General features: G+C 54.0%; 1 protein-coding gene across 4 annotated transcripts in view; it reads right to left on the bottom strand.

Moving 5' to 3' along the window:
* Positions 1-12,394: 12,394 nt before the first annotated feature.
* FHDC1 (FH2 domain containing 1) overlaps positions 12,395-18,040 on the bottom strand; it is a 37,098-nt gene continuing 31,452 nt past the window's right edge. For all 4 annotated transcript variants that reach the window (XM_016144599.2, XM_016144601.2, XM_016144600.2 and 1 more), the window contains exon 12: positions 12,395-16,690. In XM_016144599.2, coding sequence (XP_016000085.2) covers positions 14,678-16,690 — 2,013 coding nt within the window. In that variant the 3' untranslated portion in view covers positions 12,395-14,677. The remainder of the gene's footprint in view (positions 16,691-18,040) is intronic.

The raw sequence follows: 18,040 nt of genomic DNA, 5'->3' as shown, positions 1-18,040 counted from the left end.
GCCGTCAGTCTGCGCATGCGTGCAGCGAAAGGGGCCTGAGGCATATGTATTCCCACGAGCACTATTAACAGCGGCACCCCCTCCCCAGGGGAGGAGTGGCTTGGGGGTGCTGGTCAGGCCGGGTGACTCTGACTTAGTGCTGTGTACATTTGCATAGCATAAGTGTTTAAAATAAAACACTACTATGAATAATTAAAAATAAACATATTCCCCCTGAGGAAAAAATAGCCATGTTTTCACCTCCTCCTTCTTCGGAGGTCTTTGTCTGCCTGGCTGTAGGTAGAACTATAAAACCTGTCCAAACCATAGCAAAATAGGAGGATTCAAAGATACAGAAGAAGGTCTAGGCTTCTAATGTTTAGACCCCTGAGGAATGAGGTCAAAGGTTTCATTGACCAATGGGTCAAATAGCTCACTGGGATCCATGGACACAAATTGCCCCTCCAATCCCAAGCAACCACCTTCTTTTTTTTTTTTCTATCCACTTTCTCAGGCCTTCACTCCCTGGAGACACAGGCAGAGATGAGATTTAGCATCTGAATGACCCGGTCCGCTCCTCGTGCAAACAATGTACTCACAATATGTGATGTGGCAGCACTTTCCAAACCTTGGGTTGCTCCAGAGCCCCACAGGGAACTTTCCCGAGGCTTTGCGCCGTGCGGACACTTGCCGAGGTTCACCTGCAGCCCAGACAGGGCAGGAAGTGAGGGAGGCGAGGGAAGAGTGGGGTCAGAGTGATGTCACAGGGTGAACGTCCTTCTTTAAAAAACCAGGCGAATTTATTACATACACTTTTATTTTGAAAAATAAGCTCCCTGTTGATCTGATATCTCCCTTCGAAGAGATCCATAGCTATATATGTCACTCTAACCAACCTGGGCTGAAACATGTCCCCGAGTCCTGTTTCCAACTGAGATGACGAAAGCCTGGACCTCTTTCAAGACCAGCATGAAGGTGCTGGAGGGCTGCAGAGGGAAGCGAGTGTCACCAACATTGAAATGACAGTAGAGGCCAACCCTTGGCACCACTTCTAACCATAGAGAGCTCGTCCCTGCCAGGAAGCTGGATCTAGCCCCGGGGTTTTCCTGGTCAAACAAGGCTGTGCCAGCAACAGGTTCCATGGAAGGCCCTCCGAGGCGGCCCGGCAGGACACTGCCTGCTGCTGCCGCGGCTTCTGGAAGCTCAAGGGCTGAGGGGAAGTTACGCAGCAGAGGCTGCACCAGCTTTCAACTCAGCCACCTGGCATGGGATCTGAGGTCAGGGGACAAAGAAGAGATTCAAAGGAAACAAACCAACCAACTGGCCTCGGGGTGGGGGCAGTGGGAGGAGGAGAATAAAGACCTGAAGGCAATGGTAACCCCCAAACACTTTCCCAGAGAGCAGCCCAGCCTGAAAGTCCAGTTTGGTAAATGGGTGGAGAGGAACCGAAAACTTCCCCTCAGCAAAGCAAATGTTGAAGTAAACAGAGAGATAATCATTTCTCCCCCGGGTATTGAGGCTTCCTTAGTATTGCATTATTTAGACGGTCCTACTAAGTTAGAAGGCTGTTTTTTAGGGTTCACTTCCAGGAGAGAGAAACCGCAAGATTCCCCTGTTCTGGCCTTCGAGCCCAGGTGCCAAAGGGAAGTGCCTTGGCCAGGGCTGCGCCTCCGAGGTATCAGCCTGCCTCCTCCCTCCTGAGCACAGGGACAGCTGGGAGCCAGGACGGCCTTTCCTGGGGTCTCGGTGGGGCAGGGACATGTCCTTCATCTTCCAAGGCTGGCAATTTCCCCACGGCCCTTTCTCTTGCTTCTAGAAAACCTCGCTGACTTTGAGGCAGTGGCCCCTACTCGACAGGGGAGATGTCTTTTGGCTCAAAAGGACCCGACCAATGGCTCCCCAGATGATTCAGTTCTTCTCTGGACACCCAGGGCCGCGAATTTACACAAACGTGTGATCTCCTACAGGGCAGATTTGCTCCTGCCACTCCCCTGCTTGCGATTGCTGCCCCCAGCCCATGTGGCCCCTTTGAGCTGTACCCCACTGGTACCCTTTTGGTCCCCCCCACACCCCTAACCTTTGCAGCCTCACTTCCTTGCTCCCCAGACACGGTATGCTCTTCTCGGCCTTGAACCTCACGCTCCAAAAACAGACACTCGCTGACCACACTGAGCTGCCCTGACTCAGGCCTTCGCACAGAGCGCCCTGCTCAGGGGCCTTTCGTCCACTGCGTTCTTGACAAAATTTGGCTCCAGCCATCACCTCCTCGGTGCTGCCACTTAACCACTCACTCTTCTCAGCTTCCAATGTCCTGAGTGACAACTTGTTCTTCTTCTTCTTTTTTTAAACTCATCTCTGTGCATTATAATAATTATTCCTCCTCCCCATTATAATCATTATGTGTCCCCCATGGGACAGTGACCTTGAGAGTTTCTCTAGGCCAGATCCTAACACAGGGTCAGGCACACAGTGACGCTCACTGAAAAGGAAAGGAAGGGTGGAAAGAAAAGAGAGTATGGTACCAGGTTAGTTGCTAAACTCGAAGTCGAAAGCTTTTCTAAGGCAGAAGCATCTGAGGTCAGAGCGGGGTGTAGGATAAGGCCGGGGAGGCCCCCGATGGCAGCTCGTGGCGTGCAGGCGGCCCCCGAGAGCGAGGCCTCCTTACGTCTCGTGCCCAGCGCGCCTCTCTTCCCTCACTCTCATCCCGGCCCCGCCGAGGCTTCCTGCGTCTACCTCACGGCCCGAGTTCACTCACTGATTTATAAGTCCAATGGCTGCTTGCTGGGCAGCTCCCAGCTTCTCTCCCTCTTAGGCATGGGGCATAATACAGCCGTGAGGGAGAAACACACCGTGTCCGCCCTTGGAGAACTCACAGTCTAGGAGGAGAGAAGACAATCAAAGAGTCAATCGAATCGCATTTAATTACGAACCGTTGTGTGGGCTGTAAAGGAAGGGCATACGTGGCTCGCAAAAGCAGAGCTAATCAATGAAAGATGTGCCTTCCCCAGAGAAGGGGATCTAGAGCCAGCGCCAGACGCCTCGGCCAAACAGCGCTCCGTCCAGCGGGCCCCGCTCCAGGCCCGGCCTCCCCAGCACCCTGCAGCTGTTTCCTCTGTCCCCACACCCAGAGCAGTCTGGCAGTACCTAGTGACAGGCTACACGCAGACAGGATGGGGCAGGAGTTCCCCGGGAACGAACTCTGAGGTCCTTAAGGGCACGTGTGTGGAAATGTCCACTGCGGTGCCGTGCGTGGTCATGTGTAAGGTGTCCGTCCGCAGGGGAGCGGGTAAGAACACCGTGGTGGCCACAAACTAAGGTATTCTGTGCGTCGGTAAGAATTAACACGCTAGGCGCACACATAGCAACGAGAAAGATCCTAAAACGGCGTGTGGAGTGAAGAGATAGAACGGGATTCACAGTATGCTGTCACGTCTGTAAACTGAAAACACACGTCCAAAACTAGGATGCGTATTTCACGAGGATAAAACCTGGACAGAGAGACACACACATATCTAGAAGAGATACCAAGTACGTTATGGTGGACGCCTACGGAGGAGAGGGGTAATGGAAGTGGAGATTACAGATGGGGGCAGGTAAAGTAATAGCCAGCATGAAAGGGCTTTGCACAGGCCGATGATAATGGTGCGCCAAGGACTGGGTACGGTCAGCTTTGTTCTCTACTCCTGCGGTCCACCTCGGAACAAGACAGGATAAAATCAACCAAGCGACCAGTAAAAACCCTGCCTGAGGATGCTTCTCAGGGGTATGGCGATTTCACTCCACATTTTTCAGGGGCTGTAGGAATTATTCCGACCCAATTCCCCTACTGTCAGGGTGAGAAACCCAAGGCCCCGAAGGGGCATGTGAGCTGCCCAGCTGGACGGCTTCTTCGTGGCAAGATGCAGGTTCTAGGCCCCAGCTGGTACCCTGTGTCCCACTCTCTGTCCGGTTCCGTTTTCTGACTCCTCCACCCGCTCCCCCCCCCCACCCCGCCCCGAGTTTGTTTTGAGGGCTTGAACTGTTTATGTTGGCACATGGGTGCCCGGTCCTAAGTAATACACTGGTGTTAACTGGCCCTTCCTGCGTAGAGTTCAAGGTGAAAAACTCAGAGTGAGCTGGGAGGCTCAGGTACTACTTTATCTTTGTTGTTTAGTGTTTTTTTCTCTTTCCAGGACAACGGCCTCAAAGCTCAGATGAGCTCATCGACTCACCTGGGCAGGTAAGTGCAGAACCTGGACAAGGCTTTAATGGCAGTGAATCCTGTTTGGAGGAAATGATATCACTGCAGTGCCGAGGGCGGGAGGAGCGAGCCGCCGGAGGACCCCTGCTTCCCACAGCCCGTTCAGCATTCGCTCCGCCCCTGGCATGTCCAGAAGCCCCTGCTCAGTGTGGGTATCATGCAGTGACGTCGGCAGTTTCGCTGGAACCCACAGACCCATAAAACGGCAGACGAGAAAATTGAACAGGGTGTTAACGTGGGCAGTTGGTGGAGGTTCGTGACAGTAACGTTCCTGAGAGATACGCGTGAACGGTCAGTGTGAGGGAGCCTCCTGCAGGAGCAGCCTTTGAGATGAGCTTACACCAGTGACGCCTCCAAATTGTGCATGGCCCCGCTTTTATTATTCGACCACCATATAGACACACAGGGAAAACCGCATATATCATAAGGATTCTGCATACCCATCAAATCAGTACCCTGAGCAAACTACAGAACATTCCCAGACTGCAGAAGCCCTGCGTGTCCCTTTCAGGTCACTGACTGCCCTCCAGAGTCACCACATGCCGACTTCTAACAGCATAGACAACTCGTGTGTCCCCCATTTTAACCCCAACAGCAGCAGGGTCCGTAGGTGTCAGCAGACAGAAACCCTGTGCTAGTTGGTTAAAGCCCTTCAAAAATGGTAGGTCCCTTGACCCCAGTTCTCTAGTGGGATCGGCAGGTGACAGGCAGGGTTCACATCCTGGGGCTACTGAGGCACAAGAAGAACTAAACGACTTGAGGAGTCTCGGGGTCCCACGGTGAGTAAGCAGAGACCTGGCCTCTCGGGATGCGCAGGCTTGAGACGTGATGTAGGTGTCTGGGACAAACTCCTGGCACGTTCCTCTAAGAGGCCTCAATGGTGACAGACTTCAGAGCCTTAAAGAGGTATTGAGTTGTGGGAAACAGCCAAACATTGTAGTCACATGTGAGACATAATGATCTGGTATGCTCATGTCACTCTAGAATTTCTTTAGAAAAATTCCTTTGGAGCCAGCTGATAAGCAATAGTTCTTTTATCTTGCGGCTCATCACATTGCGATGATCACATTGTGATGAAAGACAGGTACGAGTCTGTTTGGCTACCTACCATTTTTCTCACACGTGGGGCCATCATAAAACAGAGAGCTAACCAATTGTCACTGAGCATATATTCACAGAACAGACTTCTCTAACAATCCCAATTACCATTTACTGAATACCTTCTATGCACCAGGATATACAATAGTTTTAATAATAATCCCAAAGGGTAGGCATAATTTCCCCACTGTACAGCTGAGAAACTGAGACTCAGATGGCAAGTGACTTCCCCAAGGTAACCCAGTTAGCAGAGTTGGTATTTGAACCAGGTCCATCCAGCTCCAAAGCCCACCCTCTCTCCCAGCAGTCTTCACAAGTCCTCAGAAAGACGGTGCAGGGCGATCCCAAAGACCAGAGGTGGGTGGGCTCTTGGAGCCCATTCCGTGGAGACGAGTGAGGCTGCTGGCATAAGGCAGGAGTAGATGGAGCAGAAGCGGGGGGCTACGACGTGACCCGCGTCCCTAACATTACTATTAGCATCAAAGAACGTCAGCTCTGGTGGAAACTCGGGGGGCTTGGAGCCCCACCTGGAGGAATGAGGAAATGAGCATTTAGAAAGGATGTATAACTAGCCCAGGGACGCCCAGGGCAGGACGAGGAGATCTCTGCTCTGCCCTCAATATCTGGCTGCCTCCTTGCTCCATCTCGCCCTGCTCGTAGCCAGGGTGGCAGATTTTATGTGGGCAGAGGACACTCCCCCGCCAGGTGGTCTCATGGAGAGGGCAGTCAGGGAGGAGCATGCTGGGCTGTGGAGACAGAGCCTCCCGCTCCTCATGCTGGTGGGGGTCTGGGTTCACCTTGACGGAGACTCCGGGCACGGCGCGACCCGTTGGCCTTTCCCTGAACCAACGCTGAGCTTGGGCTGTGTACAGAGCACCGTCCCTTCACGTAAATGCTGGGCGACATATTCCCGGAGAAAGGAAGTCCAGGGTCAGGGAGGAAGGGAATCCCCTGAAGACTTTGGCCTCAAAGGTGAGATCATGGGTTTTGGAAGCAAATGCATTTTATAGATTCAATAAATTAAACACGACCTGCTAGTTACGTGCCGTCAGGTGTCATGGAGCCCTGCCTTGCTTTTTCTACTGGAGGAAAAAGTGGAAACAGGGGCAAAGCTGGGCTCAGTGACCTATCCAAGGTCACCCAGCCTGATAGGGACAGAGTAGAGGCGAGGACGTACTGCACTGAGTCGGGGGGCTGCTGTGTAGCCTGCTGGCCTCCCTGTCCGACCATGCTGGTCTCTGAAGCCTTCTCGGCGAGCCAGCCCTCATCACTCGGCCCACTGAGGAGTTGCCGGGTGGAGCTCTGACCTAGAACAGCAATAATGCCAAACACTTACACTGCCCTAATTAGTCACTTAATCCTCAAAACTGCTCTGAGGTTACATAGGACCATGATGCCCAAGCAGAGATAGGTGTTAAGCACTTTGCTCAAGGTCACAGAGTCAGTCACTGGCAGAGCGGGCAGCAGCCTAGCTGCCGGCGGAGTGCAGGCCCTCAGCCCGGTGATCTCCCCAACATCCTCTGAAAAGTGTTGGGACCGTTTACAAATCAGGGATGCGGAGGGCATGTTTGAAATGCCCAATGGCTGCTTCTCCCTGCTGTCACTGCCCAAGGGTGTGGCTTAGGGCGTCCAGGGCAGGTGAATGCAGCCCTGCAGTGGGGCTTTGGCCACCCCAAAGGAGCTGCCTCTTAACGGGCATAAGGGTTTGCGGGGTGGCCACGAGGTTCCCATTTCTCTCAATGTAAAGTATAGGCCCAGTGCCTTCAATTGGGAGCCCTGGGTGCCACCTCCTTCCCCTGCCTAGGCCAAGCAGGCAGAGGCAGAGAGACCTTCAGGGAGGGAGGGGCGGTGGGCAGTGGTCTTCAATCACGTGTTCCCCTGAGACACGGGTCCCTGCCTCCTCCTCTCACCCATTCGATTCTGTCAGCTCACGCGTGCTGAGCTTCTGCTTAGTACTGGCCCTTGCTGGTCCTGGAGGGCCCCACAGATCACACAGCACCCCTACCCCGCCCCATACACACACCCCGAGGAGGCCACAGCCTAGTTCAGGGGTCAAACAACCACGACCAGTTGACCAACTGTTCTACGAGGCAGGTGGGGATAAGCGTTTAAACCACACGGGGTCTGAGAGTCCAGGGAGGGAAAGTTCAATCCCCAAAGCAAAGGTCAGAGGGGAGCTGACGGAGGGAAGGCAGTACTCAGTCTGAGCCTGGAGGGCGGGTGGGCTTCCAAGGAGCCACTGCAGGGCACGGGCCTGGGCACCCCGTCTTAGAATCCCTGCCAGACTCAGAGCTTTCCAGAATCGCAAGCTTTTCCTTAACTCCCACCGAAAACCTGTCCTTAGGTGACGGTCCTTGTGTTCCGGAGCCCTGCCATATGGACAAACCCAAGAGGAAGAAACAGATGCTGTCCATGGCTCCAGCGGGCCCTGCGCCCAGGAGACGTTCAGCGAGGGTGATGACCAGCATGCCCGTCGTGAAGCTTCTTCTCATGACTCTTCAGGGCACAGCTGAGCCTCCCAGAGGTGACCCCTGCTAGAGAAAGTAGCCTTCAGGGGTTACCGGATCAACTCAGCCACAGAGTCGGGCAGTCATTTCACAGGTTCAGAGCCATTTCACAGGTGGAAAGGACCTAGAGGCTCCAGCCCAGGGAGGTGGATGAGCAGCGTTGCTGTGCACGCCCCCTTTTCTTGGTGATTTATCTCCATTTTGCTTTGGAACAACGCAGAAGAAAATGAATCCCACCACCAGGTTTTCATTGTCCTTTTTTGAGTTTAAGCTGCCTTAGTGGCCTCATCCTCGAGTGCTCAGACCTTGGCCGTCCTGGCCGTTCTCCTCTGCCACGCTCCAGCTCATCAATTTCTCCTGCGAGGTGCCCCAGGGCTGAGGACAGTGTCTAGATGTGGACTAATGAGCTGGACCTCATACTGCTCCACGAATATGACCAAAACGGTGCTTTGGGTAGCCGCATGAGACCACTGGCTCACACGCTTCCTTTTCACCTCTCCCAGAATGAATTCCTCCACTGAAAAGTGGGAATGACACGTTCTGGGTCACTGGGAGGGTGGGTGTGTGCCGAGGAACTTTCTGCAAAGTCATGAGTTTCTTGGGAGAAAAAGCACTAGCCAGAGTTCAACCCATTATGAGCTGGTTGGGAACAGCAGGACTCAGGAAAAGGCTGAGAGCATTAGGCACCTTGTCCAGCTGCTTATCTGGTGACTCTTCTCTTGTACTGGAGTCCAACCTGGCCTGGGAGTAGGAGGCCCTGTGCGGGTGGGGAGTCCGCTCTGCTGTCTTTCATTAGTGGCAAGAAGCCTGCCCTGCAGGCAGCCCACCTCTGCCTTCTCCTCCCTGGGGATGAGTCAGCTGATGGGAACCACTGGTGCCCTGGGAAAGAGGAAAATACAGCTGACCAGGGAGGCTAACGTCTCCGTTCAGCCTCAGATGAATGGAGGTACTGTTCTTTCTGCTGGGGCAACTTCCAAAGCCGAACCATCATATGAATCCAAACATAGCTCAAACCCTTCTCCTGCACTTCCCAGACTGGTGAAATAGTTGTCCCTGAAAATGGCAAGACTTGTCCAGATGCTCTCGGGGAGCCGTTTCCCACACGAAGTGGTGAAAAGTGAATTAATCTGTGCTGACAGCTTTGGAAAGCGCTCGGCCTCAGTCTTCCTCCCAGGGAAGTGCTTCCAGAGTCCCTTCTTCTGGCACATTCAGAACGCCTCACGTGAGCCTGCCTGCACATTGCATCCAGCACTGAGTCAGCACCCTGGAGAGCTGCACCCCACCCCCTTCCTAACTGATGAGGTCAGCACAGATGCTGGCCTGCCTGGCCCCAGAACACAGCCACTAGGCAGAGCTCCCAAGAACTGAGTTGAAGTCATGCTTGTGAATGCTGTGGAAAGCTCCAGAACCCAAAAGGCCCAGGGAACAGGGCTCCAAACATCAGCTTTGCCGACAAAATCACACTTGTGGGCGCTCAGATGTGTGTGACGTTACTTGGCATTTATTCGCAAATTGCTTCATAGGCATGAACTGCAATCTTCCTAAGGGGCAGTCATTGCAAGACTCATGAAGTGTCACTTCCTGTGTTCCCCTGATGCCATTGTTCTGGAAGCTCCCATGGTACGTTACCAAGAGCCCCAGACTCAAAGAAGTGGCCAAGTCTATGATTGGAGGTGCTTCTGTTTTAAGGTCCGAGTTAGACCACTTGCTCAGGGACTACTCAGGCAGCTCTGCCTCTACCCAGGGGCTGAGGGCAGAGTCAATGTCTTGCTTTACTTGCCCAGGCGGAAACGCACCTGTTGCCCGACAGAGGCTCAAAGAGGGGCTCAGCCCCGAGGACGGCTCACGAGCCCCGCTTCAGACCCCAGCCCTCTGGCCTCTCTCCAGCCCACTGTTTCTCTACATCAGGATGAAGAATGAAGCCCTGAGAAACTGTTTAAAATGCAAATTTTAAAGTCCCAGCAGAAAGATTTTGACTTGGCACAGGTTCGGGGTGGAAGCCTTGGGTGATTCTGCGACACACTGGAGCACTCCCCACTATGGGAACGTGAGGGCCATTAGGTGCTCCCATCCGGTCAGAGGTCAGGACACCTTGGAACGCTCACCTCCAGCAGGGAACGTCCAGCTGCCACGGAGCTAACCCACTGGGCCAGCTCCCGGCTGCCCTTGGCTCATTAGGCCATGGTTCTGGCCATACAGGTGGCCTCTCCGCAGTCCTGCCGTCTTCTCACTGGTTATCAGGAGGCCGAGGGAGTGTGGCTGATCCAGCCTTCCTCCTGGAAATTTGAAAGCCGAAGGCATACACCTTTCTATTGGGCCAATGTGCTATTCAGAAGAACAGAGGACAGGTGGTCTCTGATAAAGAAATGGCCTACATCCACTGGAGCTGGTCTAGGAGCAGGGAGCCTGTGTCTGACCTCAAGAGCAGAGAGGCCTCTTCTTATGTAGCAGTGGGCAGTGAACACCCCCGGCCCTCAGGCTGCAGTGCCACAGCCTCTGCTTGGTGTCTCGAAGTAGGGGAGGAATGTTCCTGGCACCCTGGCATGTTCCCCTCGAAACGCTACTGCAGGCGAGGTTCTCTTCTGTGGAAAGGTTGGCGCCACAGTCCCCCCAAGGATGGATTCGATAGGTTTCCAATGGCTGTCGTGGAAACCTACCTGGAATGCACGACGTAGTTGCTCTGGGAAAATGCATTCTGAGCTCTCTAAGTCTAACTGCGAGCAAACCTGGGGAGCATCATTTGTCTTTGAGTTAGGAACTGCTCGTATGACTCAGACCTTAACTGTCTCTGAGGAGACCAGGGCAAAGCCCAGGCCCCGATTCCAAAGACTGGGCATGAATGTGCCCATGGGACCTCAAGCAGAGTCCTCAAAGAAAGGCTCAGCCACCTTCGTTCCACGGGATGCCCGTTGGGTCGTGCCAGGCTCCTGGTGGGCTCTCAGTCAAGGGCCCATGAATGAGTAGACTGTGAGGGCTGCCTGGAGCCATGACCTTCTCTGCAGTGCAGTCCAACTGCCCTACCTACCAACCAGGAAGCCAAAAGCCTCACTGCAGAGCTCTGGCCTGGAAGACAGAAACACCATTCTCTTCAACTACAAGAATGCTACTTTTGTCTTCACCAAGGTGATCCAGTGAGCCATGGGACATTTTATTGGAAGATGTTTGCAGATGAACTCCCCTGGTCCCCCTTCCCCGCCAGGGAAATGGTGCTCTGGGTTGTTTCTAGGCCTGCCACAGATTAAGTCTGAGCTACACCCCATCGATGCTGAATAGGGTGACTTGGCAAGGCCCACTGTCCCCCATTTTGCTTGTGCTCATGGCTGAAATAATTTTAAGAAGTACTTAGTGACCAGATGCAATGTCCCTTACTCAAATCTGATGCTTATAAGTGTTTGAGGGCACAGACAAAGAAAAATCTCTCTTCTTTTTTATTTTTTATTTTTTTGTAGGAAGAACTGGAGCATGAAACAAGACTATAATTAAGAGTTATGTTTAAGTTTCAATAGAAAATTCTGTGAAATTGCAAAATGTCATCATTGTCAGATGAGAGAAGATGAAGGGATTCCATGTCCTTAGAGGCAGAAGTTGATTTTCACACTTTGGAAGTTTGGAGTTAGAGTTCTACCAAACTTTTCCCAAGCTTTTCTCCATAACACATAAATATGCAGAATCTGGAATGAACAATTAGGAAACTGTGACCCCTTAATCTTCACGTGTATCTTTGGAAGAGTGGAACACAGGGCCCTTGTGAAAGCTAATAAAAGGGTAAAAGGAATACTACTTCAGACCCACTGTGAAAATTAAAGGCCTTTTTTTTTTTTGGTTTAAGTCAGTTACCCCTGGTGCAGCAGGGTTGAGGGTATAGAGAAGTGTCCTGTGTCCTGAACTGCTCTTAGTAGGCGAAACCAGGCTCTAAATGTCACAGAACGAGCAGCAACTCATGACGCGGCCATCATCTGCCGGAGCCTGGCCCAGGGCAAGTCCTCTAGCCCCCTCACGGATCAAGCAGGAGAGCAGCCAGGACTAAGGCTTGATATGAAATCTCGAGGCATCTTACGCACAACTCCCCTTCCCTTTCAGATAAGCACCGAACCTGCATTAGGAAAAAAACCCCACCTGCCTCCCTCCCTGCTCATTCTTGAGGCAGCGCAGAGGTGAGCTGTGATTTCCCAATAGGGTCCTGAGCCAAAACACATGAGGACACACAGCAGCAGATCCAGACTTGCCGGTCCCGCCGAGATTGCACAAAGCTTGGCCTCGAACGTGGAATACTGTGAGTGCGTACGAGGTGCTGCACATTCTGACGGCCTGTGTGTCAGATGCACGCCTGCGTTCCGGCAGGTCTGGCGCAAGGCCCGCTCCCAGCCCTCGGTTACATCCAGGCTCTGGACTACCGAGAAGACACACACACAACCGAATTTTGGCTTTTGACCCTTTTGAACGCAAAACTCCTGTATTCCAAACCTCCCATACCTCCTGCATCCTGCCCCTAGGAACACACACACACACACACACACACACACACACACACACACACACACCCCAGAGTTAAGTCAAGGATAAAACGCAATCCCATAAACAGGAACTTTATTAAACTACGTTACACAAAAGAACATATAAATGGACCTTTAAATACATTCAGTTCATCTTAAACAATTTTAGATAGAAACTTGTTTACATTTCTCCATCGTTTACTTAAATTATTTTTTCCGAGCTTACTACCGATAAAAGGTAATAGAATGATCACCTGTTAGCACAGATGCAAACACGGAAGCTGTCCACAGGGCTAAGAGAATAACACGCCACTTCTCGGGAAACTCGGCTTCTCAGATTCCAAAGCACCCACCGTTTTGGAGGTGCTTTCTCCTGAGCAGGGTTTTATGGGTGGCCTCCGCTGCAGAGATGCTGGGGGCTGGTCCTGAGGAGCTGATCCCAGGGCGGAGACGGGCACCTGGCTGTTTGCGATGTCTCAGACCCTCGGAACTAGAAAGGCCACTGGAGACCACCGCCAAGGCCATGCCTCCACTTCTGCAGACTGGGAGAGAGGCTTCGGTGGGGAGGGGGCGTGGACTGCTGAAGGGACCTAGCATCAGCGGTGGAGCAGGGACGAGCTCTGGTTCCTAGGGTCCCACCTGAGTCTCGACCCTGTCACTATCCTCAAATCCACGAATTTTCAACCTCTTTCATGCATTTCCCACCCACCCAGGGGCCCTATGCTTTGAACGTTGTCTGCATGCTTAAATATATGCCTTCTCGGGCTTTTTGAGATGGTGAAAAACAGCTCAGGACTCCCATTAACCATCTCTATGGAGCCCTGGAAATACCGATTCAGGGCTATTTTCGCAAGAGGTTTTGTGGACTTACTTCTTCAACCATCAAGTTCACCCTTTTAATTTAGCTGACTTACGGAAGTTGAATTTCCAATTTGGGCAGAAGGTAACATCGTAAGGAGGGAGACTGTAACACATCTGTTGGATCTCAAATGAGGTTTCACCAATAAGTGACCAAAAGTGAAAGGGGGGGCAGGTAATTTTTAAAAAACAAAAAAGCTTCAAGAATTCTCCCGTTTCCCAATTAGTCTCGGAGGGAAATAGTGAAGTGGGCACCAGGTAGAGAAGTATGTTTTCCAAGCTTACTTCTGATAAAAGGTAACAGAACGATCACTCTTTCTTTTGAATGAAGCCTTTTTTTCAAAATTGTCCTGATATAAATTCTTCTAAAAGTAATTTCATTTTTTTGGTCCGTTTTTAAAAAACCTTGACTTAGGTTTTTGTCAGGATTTCAAAACCACTGTACCAAAGAACAGACGTCGACATTTCAAAGTATCATCGTCGAGAGAGATGAGCTAGAGATAGAGATACTCCAGGCTCCAGGTCACATTAGAAAAGACGGAAGGGCTGGGAACAGGCAGAGAGAGAGAAGACAGAGGAGCAGGATTGGGAGACAGAAGGGTTTTCTCTTCCCTGTAACTAGAGTGATCACGAGTCATAGCAGCCTTCACTCCGTTTTATAACAGATACACAAATGGGAAAACACGGGATGGGAAAGGTGTGCTCAGCAGAACAGCCCCTGATGCCTCTCCATCAAAATATGGCACTTCTAGATTCTGGAAGATCCAGCCTTCTCCCAGGGGCTTCCACCAGTCTGCAGGGAGGCTCGCCCTGCAGCCACGGCGCCTACTGCCCACGGCGCCCACCCTGAACACGCAGAAGCACCGATTTCTGTCCACCAGGCCGACTTTCCTCCCGCTCACACGCAGACCCTCACCCAAAGTCACACAGGGGAGAGGTGAGCGAGGCAGAGTCTTCAAGGACATGGTGCCAACCACAATCCACCAAGGGCCAGAGAAGTCCAGTTGCCAGCAATGGACGGCGGGTGGGCAGGTGGAACCCTGAGGCCAGGGGATGCAAAAAGACAAAAATATCTGCATACGAAGGGGTTTTCCTTCCGTCCCTCGCCCCACCAGAGGCATGCACTCTGCAAAAGGAACCAACTAAAACATTGAATTTTTGTAATAAAAAAATAAGTCTTTGATGTATAAAAACTGGCCAAAATTCCTTTTTACTCATCACGTAGGAATGTCCTCTTTCACACCCGAGTCTGTCACGGGGTCTTTGTTTTGGGAGAGAGGGTTTGCTTGCACACGCCTCCAGGGTGTGTGTGGGAGGTGTGGGCCCATCACCGGTCAATGTGGACTGGACAGGGGAATCGGCCTGGCAGGCTGCAGTCCACAGGCCTCCCAGACTGTACCTTCAATGACATGAGCTTGACGGGGAACAGACATTCAGTGTTGGCCTTTCACAGCGGTCAGTCCTCATGGCAACCCCAGGAGGTGAGAGAGGACAGGCAGCCATCACTTCCATAAGGGATGAAGGATTTTCCCGAGCGTGGTCCGACTGGAGTCTTTCAGTCTGACCGAGGCCCTTTCCCCAGTCCCTCTGCCCTTCAGAGAGGCCTCTGTGTTGGCACCGGGACCCTCAGCAGACTCGGGACACTTTTTGGAGGCCCGGGCGCTGCTGGCCCGCCGCAAGGTGCCGCCGTCCTTGGGGACCGCATCCTCAGGGCCCCCCTTCACCCTTAGCTGCCGCTGGGAGGCTGCCCGAGTGAGGCCGGGGGCTTTGGTCACAGGGAGGGAATCTGTTCTCATGCAGCGAGATGAGGAGGCCACTGTGTTTCGGGCAAAGCTTGGCACCTGGGGTGCGACACGGGGGACGCTGGGGGCCGGTGGGGACTTGGGCTCTTCTTCAGGGCTCTGCGGGCCCTGGGAGTTGGAGCGGCAGAACTTATTTTCCTCGAGTTTCTGTCTGGGAACATTCCGGAGGGGCTTGGCACTGGGCTTCTTGAAGGAACCCCGCGCGCTGCCAGAGCCGACCCTCGCTCGCGGCCTGGGCTCCTCGGTCACTGGGGCCACCGCCCCAGCCCCCCTCGAGGACCTCCCGGGAGATGTGTCCGAGGCGCCCCTCACCGAGCTCCGGCGCGACCACGGCGCATCTTCGCCGCTGGGGGGTTCCCGAGGGGGCTGCTTCCAGCCGCCCGAGCCCCCCCTGCTGGCCCTGGAGATGGGCACCACTTTGCGCATGCTCTCGCTCTCCGAGGTGGTCAGGGTCCGCACCGGCTTGGGCGCCGCCCCCTGGCCCCTTGGGACAGCCCCCGGCTTGGGGGCCCCCTGGGATGCCTCTTTGAGGGAGCTTCTCTTTGGTGCTATCACATCCTTCCCTTTGGCAGGTCTGTCCCTGGAATGGCCACCCTTGCAGCTCGGCCCGCTCTTCGTGGAGGCGGAAGCAGGGCCCTCCCCAGGGGAGCTGGAGGCGGGGTTAAAGGACACTTGGTTGCCGCCTGTCTCCCCAGTCCCAGAGGACACAGAGCAGTCCCCTTCGCCCCCTTCCCCTGGCTCCCCACCGCCAGGCCTGGAGTCGGTTCCCTCTGAACAGTCCAAGGTCAGCGAGCAGTCGGTGGTGTCGGAGATGTAGAACAGAGGCCCGGGATCTTTGTTCTCAGGGTCGCTGCTGGGCTCACCCGGGGTAGCCCCATCACTCTCCGGGGCTGGGCTGAGACTCTCCTGGGCACCTTCATCCACAGGCGTCAGGTTGCCATTGCCAGGGCCAGTGCCAAGGGGCTGCAGGCTCCCATCCACCAGAGATGTCAGCTCCACTGGGCAAGAGTCATTCAGGGTCACCTGGGGGACCTCCTGTGGGCCCCTGCGACACTGGAGGTCGAACTGGGCCAGCCCAGTCACTAGCTCATGCTCCTTAATCCCCAGAGCCAACGGTGAGAGTGGAGGGGACCAGGCGGGCCCCAGGCCCACAGGCTCGCTGTTCCTCTTGTGGAGCGTGCTGAGCCCGCTGCGCCGAGCTCGGAGCAAAACGGGGGCAGGTTCCTCGGGCTGTGGGGCTGGCGGCTGGCCGTGCCAAGCGGAGGGCGGGTCAGGGCTTCCCTCCTGGCCCTCGGAGGCCTGAGGTCTGTGTGTGTGGCTGCGGTCCTGGTCCCTTGGCTCTCCAGTCTCCATCCAAGCCGCCATGGCCCGGGCCCGCCGGGGGCTGCTCCAGGGCAAGTCGTTGAACTTGGGTTCCTCGGGGCTGCCGGTGGAACTCTCCAGGAAGGTCAGCAGCTCCCGGTCAGCGGTGGTGCCCAGGGAGAGGCGGGAGCGGCGCGTGTTGGGGGGTCGGTAGCAGGGGCTGATGGGCCTGGGGTGCAGGAAAGGGGGCAGATCCTCTGCACCCTTCTTGGTCAGCAGCTCTACATCGTTCTCACTGCTGCTCCGGCCAAATCCCACAAGCTCCCCAGCCGCCCAGGACCGGCGTTTCTGCTCCATCTCCTTCAGCCGCTGCAGCCGCCTCAGCTCCAGCACCTCCCGGTCCTGGTTGTCCTGAATGAGGGGCGAAGAGAAGCCCAAAGATGCATGAGACACGGGGTACCCCTGTGCAGTTCCAGAGCCATCTACCCTCAGACCCCACGCACAGGCATGGAGGAGACACCTGGGTCGTGAGCATCACTGAGACTGTGGGCGCGGAGCGCTGGGGTCTTCCAAAGCTATGCGGAGATGACCGGAGGAGCGTATTAGACCTGACCCCAGAAGCCTAAGGTCATCCGATCCCTGGGCCCAGCTTCCAGCTTCCGGTCAAGGCACTGAATTGTCAGCGTGGACTGTGATTCCACACGTGCCTGTGACCTCAACTCCAAGGAAACCTAACTTGGTTCTCAGCGGGGCAAGACAGAAGGGACTTCCAGGAGAGGGCTACTTAGGCAGTGGCAGAGAGAAAAAAGCCTGAAATAGTATCTGTGTTGCACATACACACACACACGCACACACGCACTCCTGTGCAGTACGTTCTATTCAACAAGGATGCATAAATGTACACCTAAGATATGAAAAAAGGCCTTTCAAATCTCTGTTCTGACTGTTCCCTGGTAAAGAAACACCAGAAATGGCAGGTGGCTCTGTCCCTTATGCCCTATGCTCTTCTCACAGTCAGAGAGAGGATTTATTTGCCTTACAAATCCGTCCACCTTCCACCCTGCTCCAAGCACTCGGCCTTCCCCCAGGGAAATGGAACCGTGACAAGCACACGGCAAACGCACTTTACCACCTGGCTGTGCTCCTTAAAGATAGTCATGTCATGTAAACAGACGGATCTCACAACTCGAATCTGTTATCTGTAGCACTTCTTACTTAAAAATTAATTTCCTCCAACAGTGGACGTTGATGTCCAAGCTTCCCTGAGGCTCTGGCTCCGGCTGGCCGCCCGTGGTGGGGGTGGGGCCAGCTCCTGGCTCTCAGGGCTGCTGGGCTGACAGCATCACACAGGTGGCCCCGAGGGCCTACAGAATTCTCAGTGGGAGCGAGGGCCTCAGAAGGAGCCAATTCGGCATCTACCATCTGCCACCGCCACCTTCCCCTGCTGAGCTCGCTGCTCGGACAAGGCAGAGTAAACGTGGCCGGAGGCTGAGCCTCATCCCTTAGCTGCACAGAGGAAGGAGCAGTTGAGAATTCAAGGAACTCTGGACTACCGCTCAGGGCTATAGAGAAATCTGACGGTCCCTTACAGGAATTTAGCTACGGACAAATCTGCTTTTAAAATACGGAGGAAGAGATGACACACAAAAATTTTTTCTCATCCCCACTGGAAATGAAAGGAGGTGAGTTGTTGTTAACCCAGGTTAAAGTTTTATCTGCAAAGCCAAGCAGCCCAGAGTTTTCTGGCTTCAGCCATTGACT

Source organism: Rousettus aegyptiacus, unplaced genomic scaffold, assembly GCF_014176215.1.
Source record: "Rousettus aegyptiacus isolate mRouAeg1 unplaced genomic scaffold, mRouAeg1.p scaffold_m13_p_16, whole genome shotgun sequence".
NCBI classification, from domain to species: Eukaryota; Metazoa; Chordata; class Mammalia; order Chiroptera; family Pteropodidae; genus Rousettus; species Rousettus aegyptiacus.
The sequence above is the reverse complement of the archived record's forward strand: the minus strand, read 5'-3'. Positions and strand labels throughout refer to the sequence as shown.